The 18,194-nt window shown below is 45.8% G+C and overlaps 1 protein-coding gene across 1 annotated transcript; it reads right to left on the bottom strand.

The window, feature by feature from the left end:
• Positions 1-3,085: 3,085 nt before the first annotated feature.
• On the bottom strand, positions 3,086-17,691 carry Lrrc74b (leucine rich repeat containing 74B). Its single transcript, XM_051191328.1, is given in 10 exon segments — positions 3,086-4,359; positions 7,162-7,257; positions 8,588-8,666; positions 11,386-11,501; positions 12,322-12,431; positions 15,363-15,569; positions 16,335-16,467; positions 16,726-16,868; positions 17,513-17,601; positions 17,603-17,691. Coding segments are annotated over 10 exon segments (1,182 nt in total). The 3' UTR covers positions 3,086-4,239.
• Positions 17,692-18,194: the final 503 nt, after the last annotated feature.

Here is an 18,194-nt window from a genome sequence, read left to right as displayed (position 1 = left end):
CCTGAAATCATCCTGTAGTTACTTTGCCAGTATTAGAATGTACAGTGGGGATAGACATACTCAAAAGCTGGCAGATTCCCACATTAGTTCCCTCACCTGGAGTATATGAGGTTAGAAAGGCTAAATGGAGGCCATTGGAATTGCCTTTCCCAGGGAACACAGTGAATTAGAGACAATATTACATTCCTAGAGGAATTGTAGAAATTAGTGCCACTGTCAAGGACATGAAAGGTCCAGGGATGGTGGTTCCCATATCTCCCTTTAACTCTCCTATCTGGCCAATGCAGAAGACTGATGGATTGTGAAGAATGACAGTTGACTACTGAAAACTCAATCAAGCAGTGACTCTGATTACAGCTACTTGAGCAGATTAACACACCTCTTGGTACATGGTATATAGCTACTGATCTAGCAATACCTTTTTCTTGGTACCTGTCCAGAAGGACCACCAGAAGCAATCTGCTTTCAGTTGGCAAGGCCAGCAGTACACGTTTACAGTTTTACCTTAAGGACACATTAACTCTTCAATTGAAGAGATCTTGATTGTCTCTGCCACGAAATATCATATTGGTGCACCATAATGACGACATTATGCTGATTGGATCCAATGAGAAAGAGGGAGCAACTTTGGACTTGTTGGTGACAAATGTACAAATATACACATCAGATGATAGGAAAAAATCCACCAACCAAATTTCTTTTTCTTTTCCTTTTTTTTAAAAGTGGTTTTTTGAGACAGGGTTTCTCTGTGTATCTCTGGCTGTCTTGGCACTTACTCTGTAGCCTTGAACTCACAAAGATCCACCTGCCTCTGCCTCCCAAGTATTGGAACTAAAGACATGCGCCACTACCACTTGGCCCAATTTTTTTAAAGTGGTTTTTCAAGACAGGGTTTCTCTGTGCAACAGTCCTGGTTGTCCTGGAACTCACTTTGTAGGCAATGTTGGCCTGAAACTCACTGAGATCTGCTTGTCTCCACCTCCCAAGCACTAGGATTAAAAGTGTACACCACCACTGCCCAGCTTATCCAAACAAATTTCAAGGGCCTCTACCTCTATGAAATTCTTAGGAGTCTAGTAGTGTGGGGCATGCAGGCATATTCCTTCTAAAGTAAAGGATAACTTATTGCGCCTGGCCCCTCCCACCACCAAGAAAGAAACACTATGTCTAGTGGTCCATTTGAATTCTGGAGACAGCACATTCCTCACTTGGGTCTGTTACTATGGTCCATATACCAAGTGACTCAGAAAGCTGCTAGCTTTTGAATGGGGCTGGGACAGAAGAATTTTCAATGGGTGCAGATGCTATGCAGGCTTCTCTACCACTTGAACCATATGATCCAGCAGACCCTATGGTACTTGAGGTGTCAGTGGCAGATAGGGATGCTGTTTGGAGCCTTTGGCAGGCCCCATAGGTGATCACAGAAGAGACTTTTGAGATTCTGGAGCAAGGCTCTACCATCACCCACAGACAACTGCTCTTCCTTTGAGTGACAGCTCTTGGCCTGCTATTGGTCCTTAGTGGAAACTGAACGTTTTACAATGGACCGCCAAGTTACCATATGACCTGAGCTGCTCATTATGATCTGGGTATTATTGGACCCATCAAGCCATGAAGAAGGACGTGCACAGCAGCAGTCCATTGTCAAATGGAAGTGGTATATACATGATCGGTCCCAAGCAGGTCCTGAAGACACAAGCAAGTTACTTGATGAAGTTGTTCAAATGCCTATGGTTTCAACTCCTGTTACAATGTCCTCTGCTACCCAGCATGCACCATAGCTGGGCTATGCCCTATGATCAGTTGTCTAAGGATGGGGTGACTAGGGTCCTGTTTACTGATGATTCTGAACTCTATGTAAGTACCACCCAGAAATAGAAAGCTTCAGCATTACAAGCCCTTTCTGAGACAACCCTGAAAGGCACTGGCAAAGGGAAACCTTCATAGTGGGCTGTACACATGGCCATACACTGTTTGGAGGGAGAAATGGCCAGATGTGTGACTGCTCACTGATTCATGGGCTGTAGCCTTCAGACTGGCTGGATGGTTAGGGGTTGGAAAGAGCATAACTGGAAAATTAGTGAGGAAGATTAGCCTTTGTTGGACTATTTGGACCATAGCCTGTAAGCCACTGTACATAATCTCATACATATAAATATATGTCTATCAGTTCTGTTCCTTTAGAGAACCCTAACACAGGCAGGATCAGGACGTGTGACCTTGGGGAACATGTGTCACTGGGGCAGGCTTTGAGGTGTCAAAGACTCCTACAATTCTCAGTGCTCCCCCTGCCTGTGGTTGTGGATCAGATGTGAACTTCCAGCTCTTCCTTTACAGTATCATGGACTCCAACCCTCTGAAACCATAAACCAAATAAAATGCTCTTCTTTATTTTCATTACTTTGAAAATTATTATGTATATAGTTATTTTGCCTTCCCGTGTGTCTGTGTACCACATGCATGCAGTGCCCCTTGGGGGCCAAAAGAGTATGTTGTATCCTCTGGAACTGGAGTTAGAAATAGATGTAAGCTGCTACATGGGTGGTGGGAATTGAAGCCTTGTCCTCTGGAAGAACCTGCAGTGCTCTTAGCAGCTGAGTCATCTTTCCAGCACAGAACACTTTCTTTTATAAGTTGCCTTGGTCACAGTGATTTATATATCAATTAAAAAAAAGTAACAAACAGAAACCCATAACCTGTAGCTGTCAATCCTGGATTCTCCATACCCTAAATTCTACCATGTATGTGGATCTAATATGGACAGTTCACAGAAAGACATACAACACATGATCTTTGACTAACATCTCACAGTATGTTTAAAGTTGCATCCATGTAGGGACTGGTGATGTTCCTTCAAAAGCAACTTTATTGTGATATACTCATTCTTTCAAAGTGATATATTTACTACGGTGGCTTCTATATTCACAGTTATATAACTATCATCATAATCAACTTTATAATCTTAATCATCCTAACATTTATTCCTTTGTGGCCAAATAGCATTGCACTGTGTATATATGCCAATTATATTTATCCAGTGTTATCTTTTGGACCTTCTAGATATTATGAATGATGCTGCTAAGAACAATTGTGAGATGTTTATTAAATTATTTTCATCACATTTATTTATTTATGTGTGCAGAAGGGCACACATGCCACAGCACATGGGTGGGGTCTGGGGCTCAAACTCTGGTCATGCTTGGTAGCAAGTATCTTCACCTTCTGACCTGTTGTCTTGGCTTCCACTCACAAGGTTTTGTGTGATGTGTTATCATTTCTCTTGAAAACATTAATATTTCAATGGATGGTAACACTAATTGACTTTTTGGGGAACTAGCAGAAAACCACATGACCCTGATATTCTCACCCCTGTTAATTGTGTTTGTCATCATGAATTATCCTTTTCTTGGATCACTGGCTCTGAACATTGGCAGAGTCCCAGACCTTAGTTACTGAGCATTTCACCTGTTTCCAGTTTCCATCACTACAGAAAGCTGGCTTTGGTGAGTGTCTTCAAGCATCAGTCCTTCTTATGCAGATTCCTGCTATGTAACCCAGACTGGTCTTAAATCACTATGTCTCTGACTCAATCTCCCAAAGCCAAAATCACAGACATTTAACACCAGCTCTACAGATAGCTTTTTTACTTTTCTTTTTTGAGACAGGGTCTTCTGTAGCCCAGGCTATCCTCAAACTCGACCAGGTTGTGGAGGATGGCTTTGAACTTCTTTTTCTCCTGCCTACACTTCTGGAGTGCTTGAACTGCAGGCATGCGGGATTGCACTTCTTTACCTGGTGCTGTGGAATCAAAGCCAGGGTTTTCTGTATGCTAAGCAAACACTCTACCGAGTTACACTGCCTGGTCAGTCAGCAGCAGTTTTTCTATGCAGCTCTGGTTATTTCTGTAGTGCAGATTAGTCAGTTAGCTAGATGGAAGCACATGGTGATTTTACTGTTTGGAACATGATGAACAGTTACCTTCCAATGGGTTGTGACTGTTTGCCTTCTTGCAAGAGCTTGGGAATTTCATCTGCATCTCTCCTTATATTTTGTCTAACAGGGTCACCAAAACATGAACACCTGGATGACAGAGATATCATTGTCCTTGTGTCCATTTGTTCATGGGAAGTTTTTTTAGTTGGATGAATGAGCCATAGGAAATGAAGCACAGATTATGGCAGATGCAGAAGAGCATGCTGTATATTGAATGGGCAGCAGTGTGGACATTAGAATGGCAAACTAGAGACCAGACCAGAGTCCGTCTTTTCTTCTGGAAGTGTTATTCTTTATACAAAGTCCTGGAAGAATTGCATTCACTGAGTTGGCCAGGTCATCACACTCTCTGTTCACTTGGATCTCCTAAGAAGAGACCATTAGGAGACAGATATTAGCAATTTCTGAGGATTTGATTATTCTCATTTGCATACCCAGGTCAAAGAGACCATCTTTTGGGCTTCTGCTGTCTTGAGGACAATGATCTCATGACCCTCACCCCTCATGCTATTAAAATAGTTAAGTAAAGGAACTAAAGGAGCCTTTAATAAAGGAACTAGAAGGGGCATTTGTGGTAGTGTGAATAAGAATGACCCTCATAGGCTCATATATTTAAATATGTGATCCCCAGGTGGTTGAATTGTTTGAGGATTAGGAAATATGTTCTTGTTGGAGGGAGAAGGTGTATCACTGAGGGTGATGAGGGTACAGCTTGAGTTCTCAAATCCCACACCATTCCCAGTTAGCTCTCCCTGGCTCACACTTGTAAGATGAGCTCTCAGCTCCTGCTCCAGCACCATGCCTGCCTGCTTCTGGGCTCCCCATGATGGCTGTTGTAGCTTCAATATAATTGAACAATCTCATAGGGAGTAGCACTATTAGAAGATGTGGCTTTTTTGGAGTGGTTTCCTATGCTCAGGATACTGCTCAGTGTCTTAGGTGACTTTGCCTGTAAGATGTAGCCAGCACCATGTCTGCACACTGGCAAGCTCCCCACTATGATGATAATGGACTGAACCTCTGAAGATGTAAGCTGCCATCTCAATTAGATGTTTTCATTTCTAAAAGTTGCCATGGTCATGGTGTCTCTTCACAGCAATAGAACCCTGACTGAGACAATGGTCATGAACTCATCCTCTGAACCAATAAGTCCAACATTAAATGTTTTCTTTTCTAAGTTGCCTTTGTGTTTTGTAAGAAGCAGGAAAGTAACTAAGACATGTGTGTTCTATTTCTTGATCTGACTTAATTACATGAGTGTGTGCTATTTGATAGCTATATTTAATCTATGTATAGCTTTTAATCCAGTTTTTGGGTTTTTTAGCTTTTGTTTGAGACAAAGACTCATGTAATATAGTCTGGTCTCAAGCTCACTATAAAGTTGATGCCAGCCTTGAACTTCTGAACCAGTAAATTTTACACCCCGCCCCTACCAAGTACTGGAATTACATAATAAAAAACAAAATGAATGGGCTGAAGAGGACTAGTGCCGCTGTAGTCGTTAGTGTAAGTGCCTTCCTTTTATTTTTCTAGGTTTATTTTTAGTTTGCGCATATATATATATATATATATATATATATATGGGTTTTTTGAACACATGTATCTCTGTACACCACATGCACATCTGGAAGAAAGCATAGAATCCCCCGGGATTGGAGTTACAGATGATTGTGATGAGCCACCATGTGGGTTGTGGGTGTTGGGAATTGAACTTGCATCTTCTACAGGTACAACAAGTGTTTTTGAAATGCTGAGCTATCACCCCAGCCTTCATGCAAGCCCTTTCTACAGGTCTATCATCTCATCTCATAATTCTATTCTTCTTTTGTATTTGTTTGTTTGTTTTTCAAGACAGGGTTTTTCTGTGTAGCTTTGGAGCCTCTCCTGGAGCTTGCTCTACAGACCAGGCTGGTCTCAAACCCACAGAAATTTGCCTGTCTCTGCCTCCCAAGTGCTGGGATTAAAGACATATACCAACACTGTCAGGTCTATATTTCAATTTTTACATGGTTTTTGTTTGTATGTTTTTTTGAGATAAGGTTTACATTTTTAAAGTATAAAAATAGGGAGTTGCAGAGCTGGAGAGATGGCTGATGGCTAAGTAGTTAAATGTGCTTGCTGTTTTTGCAGAGGACCTGAATTTGGTTCTCAACATTCATGTGGCAGCTTACAACAGTTGGTAACTGCAATTCTAGGAGATCTGGCACCTCTTCTGGTCTCTGGGCACCAGGCATGCAGGCAGTGGACATACATACATGCAGGAAAAATACTCATACACATAAATGAAAACATAAATCTGAAAAGAAGTATAAAATTATTAATGGATATAGGATGTCACTATGATGCTCAGACTTGTCTCAAGTGATGTCCCTAGCTCATTCAGTAGCCAGGATTAAAGGCATACTTCATGAAAAGCAGCTTTTTTCTCATGTTCATGGTGGGGGGAGGTGGGCATTTGCCTTATTTCACATAATGTTACATAAGATCCACAAGCGTGAGACAGGGAGACAGAAAGCATGCTAACTAGGAATGCTGTGGGTGTTTGAAACCTCAAAGTGCACCTCCAGGGACACACCCCAGCCACACCACCTAATCCTTCCCAAACAGTTCTACCAACTGGAGGTCAAGCACTCAAACATGAGTGTGGGGATGGCTCGTGGCCGTGGCCATGGCATAATATGAAATGTATTCAATCCAACTTCAGATGCCCCCAAAGTCTTTCAGTCTCAGCACTGTAAAAACCAGGTGTGGCACACGCCTTTACTCCCAGCACTTGGGAGGCAGGAGCAGGCAGATCTCTGTGGGTATGCATACCAGTATATAAGATTAGCCTGGTCTACACAGTAACTTCCAGGACACCCAGGGCTCCATAGAGAGATTCCATCTCAAAATAAAAGACTGTTTAAAAGTCTGAAGTCTTTCAGAGACTCAAGGCAACCTCTTACTTGTAACCCCCTGTAACATAAAATTTTAAATTATATACTTCCAACATGTAATGGCACAGAATTATAGTGGATTTATGGAGCACAGGCCTGGGCTGGAGTACCACATCGGCCAGGTAGTATATCGGGGCAGGGTTAGCAGCTGACTCCCATTGTCCCTCTAATATGGAGATGTCAGCAGCTCACAGAGCTCCTGGCAGATGGAAGGGGAATTAGAAGTCCTTACAGAGATGTCCAGTAACTCCAGGGCAGATGAAGTGTTGTTCTGGACAGACTTAAGGAGACTGATATATCCTTCACTTCGAATGGGATTCTTGGAAATCTAAGAAAGACGAATTCATTGTGATACTAGAGGCTGTTATGAGGACCCATGCCAATGATCCCCCATCCCACCCCCACTCAGGAGGTAGAAGCCAGAGGATTCAAGGTTCAAGACTACTTACCAAGTTAAGAGGCTATGAGGGGCTGGAGAGATGGCTCAGTGACTAAGAACACTGGCCTCTTTTCCAGAGGACCAGATTTCAATTCCCAGCACTCACATTGAAGTTCTCAACTGTCTGTAACACTAATCTCAAGGGATCAGACCCCTGAGGACACCAGGCATACATGTGGTGCACAGACATACATGCAAGCAAAACACTCAAACATAAGTAAATCTTTAAAAATTTAAAACAAAACACAAAAAACAAAAGTGCCAGAGAGGTGGCTCAGCAGTTAAGACACTTGCTTCTCTTACAGAGGATCCAGGTTAAGCACCAACCATCTCATGGGGTGGGGGGCAGCTCACCAGGGGATCTGGTGCCCTGCTACATCTATACACCCAGGCACACATGCACGTAAAAACAAACACAAACAAAACTAAAACAGCAATGATAAAAAGAGGGTTCACAGCAGGCCATGTTTCTAATTGAGAATGATCACCAGGTGAACTAGATCAATGGGACCCAAGGACAGGAAGTGAGAAGAGGGAGGATCCAGCAAGGAACTCTGCAGATGTGGAGGTGAGCTGCGGGCCCCAACCCCCAAAGAAGCAGGTAGTTCATCCAGGTGAGATTCTGAGACTAACTCTGACTTGGAGATTATCTAACAAGTGGATGGAAATGTGGCTCCAACTTTGAAATAGGTCTTGGTTCCTATTTCACAGAAGATGGAATTGCCCCTCCCTCACACATGTTGGTGCAGCTGGGACCTGCTCACCTCACCTGGTCCCTTCCCTCCTGTCTTTGCTATCATCCTGTCTAATGCCCACTCAACCCCTGCAAGCCTGAGGAAATGAACCTCTGAACATAAAAAACCTTGGCATGTCTAAACTGCGGCTAGTCAGTACTCCTGACCTGACCCTGGGTTTTATCAAGGACAACAGAAGTCCAGAGAAGATGAAAGTAATTTAGGGTTACATTGGCTACCTTCCCCACAATGGAACTCCTATGAGCAGGGGAAAGGACTGCAAAGAGTTGTCACAGCCACTGGGAAAAGAGTGGGAAGGAAGAGTCAGGGGTTGAAAGTGGTCACAAGAAACTAGGGAGTCCCCTCCCAGAAATGCCCATGTTCTGTCTCTGCAGGGGGTGGGGCTGGTGGGGGAAAGGACTGTAGGAAGAGAGACAGGGCCAATCTGTGTTGGAGCCTCTTTCCCCAACCAGGCTCGAACTTACAATAAGAATCCGAAGTGTCTGGTTGACTTGCAGACCCAGCCCCAACTTCAAGGCCCCTGTCATGGAGATTCGGTTGTTTCTGTAACAAGAGAGACATAGGTATCCTAGTTTGATGGAAGAAGTCCTTCTATATATATGTTTCTTTTATTGGTTGATGAATAAAACAGGAAGATAGGTGGGACTAGGAGACAAGGAGAATTCTGGGAAAGGTAGGCAGAGAAAGCCCACCAGAATAGTCATCATGTGGGCCACCAAAAGAGTGACATGTCTGGACCCTTCTCCAATAAAATAAGACCACATGGAAATACTTAGATTAATAGAAATGGATTAATAATTAAGACAGAGCCAATAAGAAGCCCTAGACATTGGCCAACAGTTTTATAACTAATATAGTGTCCGTGTATTCACTTGGGACTGAAAGGTAGTGGGACCAGTCCGGACCATACAGTCTATTCAGCCATGAAGAAAGAAGATGTACTGTGTCATCTGCATCAAATGGGTGGAACGGGGAGTGGGGGAAGAGCATTATGTTAAGTGAGATAAACAGCCGAGAATCCTACAGAAACACTAACAGCAACAACAGCCTGGAAAATATACTAGCAATTATTAAATATCAGGAAGGATATGAAGAGGAGAAAAGTAAAAATAAGGGGAGTCTAGATGGGGCAGTGCCCTCTGCAGACATGTATGGAACCATCACATCTAACCCCATTAACAAGGTTAGCAAAAAATGACGTCAATATTACAGCTTTCTGTAAGAGCAATGTAAACTGGAGAGGATGGGGTATTCCCTGTGTGGCACAAGGCTGATTCAGCTCCAGCCAAGGAACCATAAACAGTTCCAAGGAGTAGCCAAACTGTGCCCACCCCAGACAAAGTGGCCCCATCCAGGTGGTCAGGCAATGACCAGTTTTGGTAAATAACATCTTATTGTCCTTGTGGGCAACTGTTAGTAACAAGTTTGAAGTTCCTCTAGCCCCCACATCAATGAATCCAAAGGTTACCTACTCTTACCCAATAATCCTGAACAGCCAAGGCGTGCACCACCCTGCTTGCAGCTTTTTCCTTTAAAACCCCCCTGTAATTGAGGTCAGGCATCCTTTTCCTGCAGCTGCTGTGCCAGTTTGTTGGACAGGGTCCCTGCTGAGGCTTGTAATGAAAAGGAACTTTGCTTACTGCAGTTCGGGAGAGTCTTTTGTCCAGAAGGCTATGAGGTTCTTGTGATCTGGTCATAACACTTTTCAGTTTGCAGGGCTCAATGACTTGGAGCCCCTGCCTGCCTGAGTTGCATCTGGCAGATTAGGCTCCATAGCACTGCCCTCCACTCATGCCCAGGCCTCAGTGAATGTCTGTCTGAAAAATGGGTTTGCTCTGCCACATGGGTGGCAAGCACAATGAGATTGTCCCCCTCCTCTGGAGATAAGGGGATTCCAGCTTCTAGGCTCTTTGGGCTCAGAAGATGCTTCTGTGTGTATTGTGCCCACTGGCGACACATACCCAGTAAACCACCTGCAAGAGGCAGAGATTGAGAAACCTAAACCCTCGAGAGCCCCAAAGATGAATCTTAAATTGTGGACACTGATATTGGATTGGATTCACACAGTCAAATTTTACTTTTGCTTAGGTGTGATTGTTTTTAATCCCCCAGGTCTTCCCATTTGGAATAAGAGTGTTTAAGTATGTAGCTTGCTTTTGACTTTGTAATAATCCAGTAGTAACCCACTCTGGATTCTTAAAGTCTTTTTTTTTTTTTAATGTTTGAATGTAAGTACCTGAGGAGTTCAGAAAGAAGAGGCTATTTGGACCTGCTGAAGCCAGAGTTGCAAGCAATTGTGAGCAATCTGATGTGGGTGCTGAGAACCAAACCTGGGTCTTCTGAAAGAGCAGTACATGCTCTGAGTCCCTAAGCCATCTTTCCATCCCCAAGAGATTGTGTTTTTAAGGAGACATTTTTTTTGGGGGGGGTTCATTTGTTGTATTTCAAGGCAGCATTTCTCTGTGTAGCCCTGGCTGTCTTGGAACTCATTTTGTAGACCAGGTTGGCTTCAAACTCAGAGATCCACCTGCCTCTGCCTCCCAAGTGCTGGGACTAAAAGTGTGCACCACCACCACCTGAAGAAGTGCTGGAATTTTTAAGTACTGTATTTTTACACTGTAAAGTAAACATGAGGCCTTGGGGACCAAGGATGGGAAAGTATAGCTTAAAGAATTTGTGTGTCACATTAACAAAGGATGGGTTGTACTGATCAGTTTTTATTGTCAATTTGACACAATCTAGAATTCTGTGTAAGACAGTTCCAATGAGTAGGAATTCTCTAGATCAGATTAGCCTACAGCATGTCTTTGGGGTATCTTGACTGCTAATTGATGCAGGAAGGCTAATGCTGGATATGGGTGGCACCACAGATAAACTGTGTAATGCATCGGAGAAGCTGTGAAGACAGCAGCAAGCAACAGCATGGAGAACGCATTGCTCTCAGCTCAACTGTGTGTGATGTGATTTCCCTGAAATGCTGGCATCTGACCTACATTGTAAACTGGATAAGCCCTTCCTCTAACACAGTTTTTGGACACAGTGTTTCATCATACCAACAGAAGTGAAATGAGTAAGATACCACACCTGATTTATGTGGTGTGGAAACCTGAACCCACAGCCTTTGGGCACACTAGATAAGCATTCTACCAACTTAGCTACAACCCCAGCCCCCAGCAACAGCTTTGAATGAGGACAAAGCTGAGCCTCAAGCCACATAATAGGATCATTGTGTGGCCCTGACGGCAGCACCCTCATTACTCACCTCATATTCAGTTCTTCCAACACGTTGTTGGCCTTGAGGGCCTCACCTATTGAAGAGGCTCCAGAATCTCCAAAGCCATTATGAGAGATATCTAGGACTTTCAAGAATATATTTGCCTAGGACACAAAGAACAAAAGCCATGATTTCATTTGACAGTTCACATGCACAGGGCCAGCCAGGGCCACAGCCTCAGAGCCCAGGAGAGCCTGAGCAATAGCAAAAGATGGGTATGGGACAGACTTAGCATGAGCTCTCAGGCAACAGTGACCAGTAGGGCCAAACAACTTGAAGAGCAGCAAAGGATGATGGGCAGACAGTTCTCAGTTCTCAGAGAAGATCAAATCCACACCTATAGGCAAATTCCCAAGGCAGGTATCCTGAGAGAGATACCTGCATGGGCCCAGTGACCTGGTGGCAGGGTTTATATGAAGCTTGCCCAAGAGTCTGTGATCAGGAAAGGGTGAATACTCTGACCTGACCCTGACTACCACCCCCCCACAGCCAGCACTCAGCCCCTGTAAGAGGGCATGGCAGCTGTTGTCACTGGGGGCAATGAAGATGCCTCCTAATACCCTGGCAGGGCCTGAAACAGCTGTTTCAGGGGACCCTGAGAGTGTGTGCTGGCAAACAAGGAAAAGCATCTCCGTCTGTTACTAATGTCACCAGACTGCACAGATGTTGCCTACCAGCTGAATGTGATGTCACGGAGGCAGCTGACATTTATCTATGGACTTTTGGGAAATGCTCTGAGAGTCATTGTAGTATATTATCATTTAGTGGGGTAGGAAAATAGGTCAACTAAGATGCACCACGGAAGTTGTGCCAAAAAGGGCTAAAGTTCATTTCTGAAGAGCCGTAGCATTAAGAATTGGCTCAGGGAAAACTTCCCTAAAGTCCAGGCAGGCTCTGAGGACTGAGCAGGAAAGTGTCTCATACCTCTAATCCCTTGGCAAGTGCAATGGCTCCTGTGCCTCGAAGGTGATTCCAACTGAGGTTAAGCTCTGTAAGTCCTGTGTTTTCTGCCAAGGCAGGTCCAAGCGTCTCTCCTGAGGAGCATGAAGAGATTTTTTTCTTTTTTTTGCATGAAGAGATTTTTATGGCAAAGAATGCTAAATCCAAAAATGACCTGATGTTCACCATGTGCCAGGGCTTCTGCTAGGTAAGAGGGTCACAAAATTCAGCATACACATGGATCACCTGCAAGGGACGTGTGTGTGTGTGTGTGTGTGTGTGTGTGCGCGCGCGCGCGCGCGTGCGTACGCACATGTACAGTTATACACTGGAACAGGGTCTTGTCCTACAACAGACAAGTCTAGAACTCACTCTGTCACCCAGACTGGCCGTAATTATCTTGTCATCACTTCCATTGTGTTGACAATACAAACAAGAGCCACTATATTAGCACCTGTGCCACAACTAAGGTTTTGGGCACTGTGTCACATCCAGGGCTGGACCTGATACCTCTATGTTCTCAGAAAAAGGATCTCCCACTTCTCCTGGACACTGCTGACACTGGAAGAGGACAGTGGGTGTCCTCCCGTTCCTCTTTTCTGCTGAAGGATGAGGCTCACTCTTCTACTGGTCCATAATGGCAACTCTACCTCTGTGACTCAACCATCCTATGAGGCACACACCAGCTGAGGCTTCCCCACTGCCATAGATGGTGCATGACTGATACAAGTCCCTTTGCCCCTCAGGAACAACCTTCAGTCCCCTCTTGGAGAAACAAAGCAGACTGAATCTGTGCTTTCCCCCCCTTTCTCCCTTGCATACCTTCATAGCGTTCCGATGGCCCCTCCAGCACCCCTTCATAGCGTTCCGATGGCCCCTCCAGCACCCCTTCATAGCGTTCCGATGGCCCCTCCAGCCCCTCTGCCTCTTTGTCACTTGTCTGCAATAGTCTGTAACTTATATGATAACCCACCTCAAGATCCTTGCATGCTTTAAAGGATTGGTCCCTGGGGCTGGAGAATTGACTCTGCACTGGATGTGCGGGCACAGAGTCCAGATTTGGCTCCCCGAAAATACATGGCGGCTCTCAGCCAACTGTAACTCCAGTTCTGAGGATCTGATGCTATGGTCTGTCCTCTGTGGGCACTGAGACATGTAGTACACAGACACACACACAGGCAAACACTTATACACACAATATTAAATAGTCTATTCTTGATCCCTAAGAGTGGGATGTGGTAGATGACGATATCTAAAGTATCTAAAGGTCTTAGGCCACTGGGAGTTCCCTTGAGGAAACTGTATGATCCTAGTCTCTCCCTTTTGCCTTTTTCCTTCCAGACCATGAGTTGAGTGGGTTTTTTTTTTTTTTTTCCCTTTTCTTTTCTCAGCCACAGGCCCAGTCCATCAAAGACTGAAATCTTTGATCCCAAAACTATGATCCCAAATGCATCACTTCCCTTAATAAGATGGCTGTCTGAGGCATTTGCTACAGTAATAGCAAGCTGGCTCCTAAGTTCCCAATTCCAAAGACACAGCTACGGTTTGTCAGAGTCTCCTTTAGTTCCACTGGCTTCCCACAATAACTTTTGTAGAAGACAATTGGCTTTAGCAGTTAAACTCCAGGGCTGAGGTTAGTGTCACTCCATCCAATTATCTAATCAGCTGTCCTGGGACAACTACAATGTCCACTACATGCAGATACATGGGCATCTAAGAATTTATTTACGTCAGGTGCTGGAGAAGTGTCTGAGCAGCTAAGGGCATCAGCTGCTCTTCCAGAGGACCTGAGTTCAGTTCCCAGCACTCACACTGGGTGGCTCCCAACCATCTGTGACTCCAACTGTAGAGGATGGGATGTCCTCTTCTAGCCTACACAGGTACCCACACATCGGTGACACACACACACATTTACATAAATAAAAATAAATGTTTAAAGAAAATAATTTGCTTCAGCCAATCCAGGTGACAGAAACTCCAGAAGCAGGACCCAGGTGATCCTTCCATACTGCTAAGCTGCCCCCAAGTTTCTGGGCTCAACTGATCTTCTAATTAGTTGGGCCTATAGGCATACCTAGCGTCAATTTGTATAACTGGTACATTTAGAGATAAGTGACCTAGGTGGGTATTCCCATTTCTGGTAAAGCACACAGCCCATGCAAAGGCCCTGGGGAGACAATGACTAAATTAAGTAGTCTATCCATGTCTTTCATAGCACTTAGCTTCCTCTCATCCCAACACAATGACTGAGTCCAAGGTCTCACACACACTAAACTAGCACCTTACCATTGAGCAATACACCACAAGCCCTTTTACCAAAGCACTTGGAATGAAGCCTTCATACCTTCAGTAGTGATCTGAAGGCCATATACTCTCTGCATCCTTTTCAAACCACAGCCTGGTCACTCTCCCCTGGATCACCTGCCCAACCAATCTAGGAAACATACCTGCACGCACACAGTCTTGCCATGGCTGGCTCCTTTCCACTCCTCACACAGATTTCAGTTTAAACACCTACTCCATGATCCACTCTTTTCTAGAATCACACATTCCTCCCTCCCTCTCACTCTCTCTCTCTCTCCCTTTCTGAGACAGGGTTTCTCTGTGTAGCCTAGCTGTTCTGGAACTAGCTGTGTAGACCAGGCTGGCCTCAAACTCACAGAGATCCACTTGCTTCTGGCTTCCGACTGCTGGGATTAAAGGCGTGTACCAGCGCTGCCCAGTCATACACGGTTTCTTTAGGAGGGCCACTAATTACTAAGAATGGTCTTGCTAGTGTACATCTCTTGAAGTCAGGAACTTTTATGTTTGTAGATAGATCCCCACAGCAGAGGGTGGTGAGTTGTGCCTGGAATTAAGAGTTCTGTGTGGCTAGAGTGGAAGAATGATCAAGAGAGGTGTGGTGAACAGATGCCAGCACAACAATATTTCTGGTGGAAGCTGGGTGTGGTCCTGTCCATCCCCCTTTCCTGCCACCAGTGGGCAGTGGGTACTCATGACCTATGATTGCCCAGACCAAGTATTACCTGCCAGGTCATTGAGCTGATTATAGCTGAGGTCTAGGGATTTTAGGCTCGTGTGACACACCAGAAGAGCAGCGAGGTGCTGGGCGGCCTTTTCCTCCAGCCTGTTTCCTCCAAGTTGCATCTTCTGCACAGCTGGGTTTAAGGCAAGGGCAGCACAGATTGCCTGGAGCCCTGGAGCTCCAATCTGGTTCTCTGACAAGTCCACATCTGAGGGCAGCACCACTGCTTGGTCAGTGCAAACCTCGGCCAGGCACCACCCTCTTGCACTTCCTTATATCCCCTATACCTCCAGGCCTGAGGCAAAAGAAGGGGCTTTGCAACCTGATTTTCTAGGCTGACTCACCTTGGGTTACTGGTCTCCCCATCCCATGACTGTCTGTCTGTGAAGAGTGCTGTAGGAGAGGGTCAGCTGCCCTGTTAATGACTGGTGTCTCATGACAATGTAACCTTCCTCAGAAGCCCTGTCTGCCCTACTGCTAGGGAGTAGCACACATCTGCAGTGTGAAATCACTTCTGTGGTTTCCTTTGCTGTTGGCCACAGCCTAGAGAGCTTAGTGGTGCTGCTGTGGTCATATCAGAGACGGAAAACAGACCCAGCAAGGTTGTGTTGCTTGCCTAGGTCAGCTTCATTGGCAGATCTGTCATCTACAAGCAGCCTTACCCAACTCTCCCTTCCAGTTCCCAGTTGATGGAGACCCTGTTTCTCTGTGCCCTCCCAGTCTGCGCTCAGGCACTGGGAATCTACCATGTATAGGGGTAAAGTGTCCCTCAGGGGAGATAGCTGTGGGATGGGTCAGGCACAGAGCAGCATTCAGCATTGGCTACACCAATGAGGAAACTCCCAGACACTTCACCCTGTGATGGAGGAGGCCTTCCTCATCTCCTAGCAACACCCAAGTGAGAAGGCCTAGAGAGGAAAGAGGGGCCCCAAGTGTGTCTGTTGTTCAGACCCAGAAACTCAGCACTACCTACCAGAGATAATGCTGTTCTTACATAGGACGTCAGCTAGAGCCTCCGCCCCGGCCCTACAGAGCCCATTGTCCCGAAGATCCAGACGCTTGATGTAGACATTAGAGGTCAACATGGAAGCCAGAGCACGGGCCCCCTGAAACAGAGCACAGAGATACGGGGGGCAGAGGCACAGGGGTCCTAAGAGCTCCCATCTCCTCCAGGGAACATCTGCTTCTCCCTCTAAGTGCCACTTAGACCTCATTTCCTATGTCACAGCATGCCACAGCCTCCATCCTGTCTTGCAGGCACGTGTATGCCACAGAGGAAGGCTGTGAGTTTGTGAAACTGACTCAAGGACAAGAAGGCCACTGCCTCCCACATCCCACCTGATCCCTGTATCCCTGACAGATACCTGGGGCCCAAGGCCACGGTGCCGAAGGCTCAATTCAGAGGCACGCCCTTGGTGCAGAAGACAAGAAGCTGGCACAACACTAAGGGCCTGGCAAGACTCCAGATAGAGGGTAGCCATGACCAGTTTTCCAAGACTACGGGTGCCTAACAGTAGACGGGGACAAAGGAAGACCTCTACATTGGCACAGCCCCACCCTTTCCTGCCCTACTATATTCAGATCCCAGATGAGGACCTCATGGCTAAAAGAGTCTTTTCTCAAAGTCACAGAGCTAGTCAGAACCTACTGCTGAAGTATATGCTGGCCCCATCCCATCATCCCCTGGTTTCACAGATCACATTTCCCCTCCCCCCAAAGTTGGCCTCCAACTTGTTGGCTGAGGAAAGCATTTAACCCAAGGCTTCAAGCATGCTAAGCAAGCACTCACCAATTGAGTTACATTCTCAGCCCACAGGTCATAATGTCTACAAACGGATGGTGTTTAATAATTCTAAATTAATTCTAAAATAACTAAACAATTCTAAACTCAATACATCCCTTAGCTAAGTTTTTCCTATAGTTTTAACAGTGGGCCCTGAATCCTTCCAAGTGGAACACCACGGTCTGTTAGGGTGTTTCACTTACAGATTATTCTGCAAGACAGTTCTAACTAAGCATTGGGCCGCTTCATGCCTCCAAGAGAGCAAGGGGCTTGAGGCCCCACTGAAGCGTGCAGTCCCAATCCAGCGGACTCGCACCACCCGAGGGCTGGAGGAGTCCAACCAGGACCCCACGCAGAGGATGAGGCACCTTCTGTTTCCAGAGCAAAGTGTGAATCTGTGGTCCAGAAGTTCCTGGCCTCCAGGGCCTCTATCTGATGCTCAGTGACTGCTGCTTCTCTCTCGATCTTCACTCTCCGTAGACGCCTTGCAGGGACCCTTCTTGTTTACTCTCACTTTCCAGTCAGGGCACAGAGACTGAGAGTGCATAGCTCTCTGGCTGGAACGCTTCCCGGGATGTGGGCGGTTCCTCTGACCTCACTGGCCAATCGATTTTGATTTACAGGCAACAGGTGGTCCCTGGGGCCAGTAATGATGCTCCCACCCCCACCCCCGGTCTCCCCGGGAACCGGGTGTTGTTTGTGACTGCAGAAGCACCACTAGCTTGGTAAGCTCTTCACCTTGGCTGACTACCGCACCAGGTGGTCGCCTCCTCCATGTTCCTTTCGTGTACTTTTTTTAGTCTGACTCTAGAGCTTGTGTTTTGGTACAGGAGGAGGTTCTAGGAAAGACCTAAGGAACCTGTAGAGTCTAGCAAAAGTTTTTCTAAGACAACTGTGCTGTGTATTCAGGTCGAGGGTCTCAGTTTCCTCTCAAGATCTACTCTTTCCTGTGTTGCTGCGCCAGCGGGTTCCAAACCTGCCCTGCCCTGTTACACTTTGGAATATGCCAGTTTGAGCTCAGAACCCCTCCTCTGAGCTTCTGATACCCCA

Source organism: Phodopus roborovskii, unplaced genomic scaffold (assembly GCF_943737965.1).
Source record: "Phodopus roborovskii unplaced genomic scaffold, PHOROB, whole genome shotgun sequence".
Lineage (NCBI taxonomy): Eukaryota > Metazoa > Chordata > Mammalia > Rodentia > Cricetidae > Phodopus > Phodopus roborovskii.
This window is presented reverse-complemented; position numbering and strand designations above follow the sequence as displayed.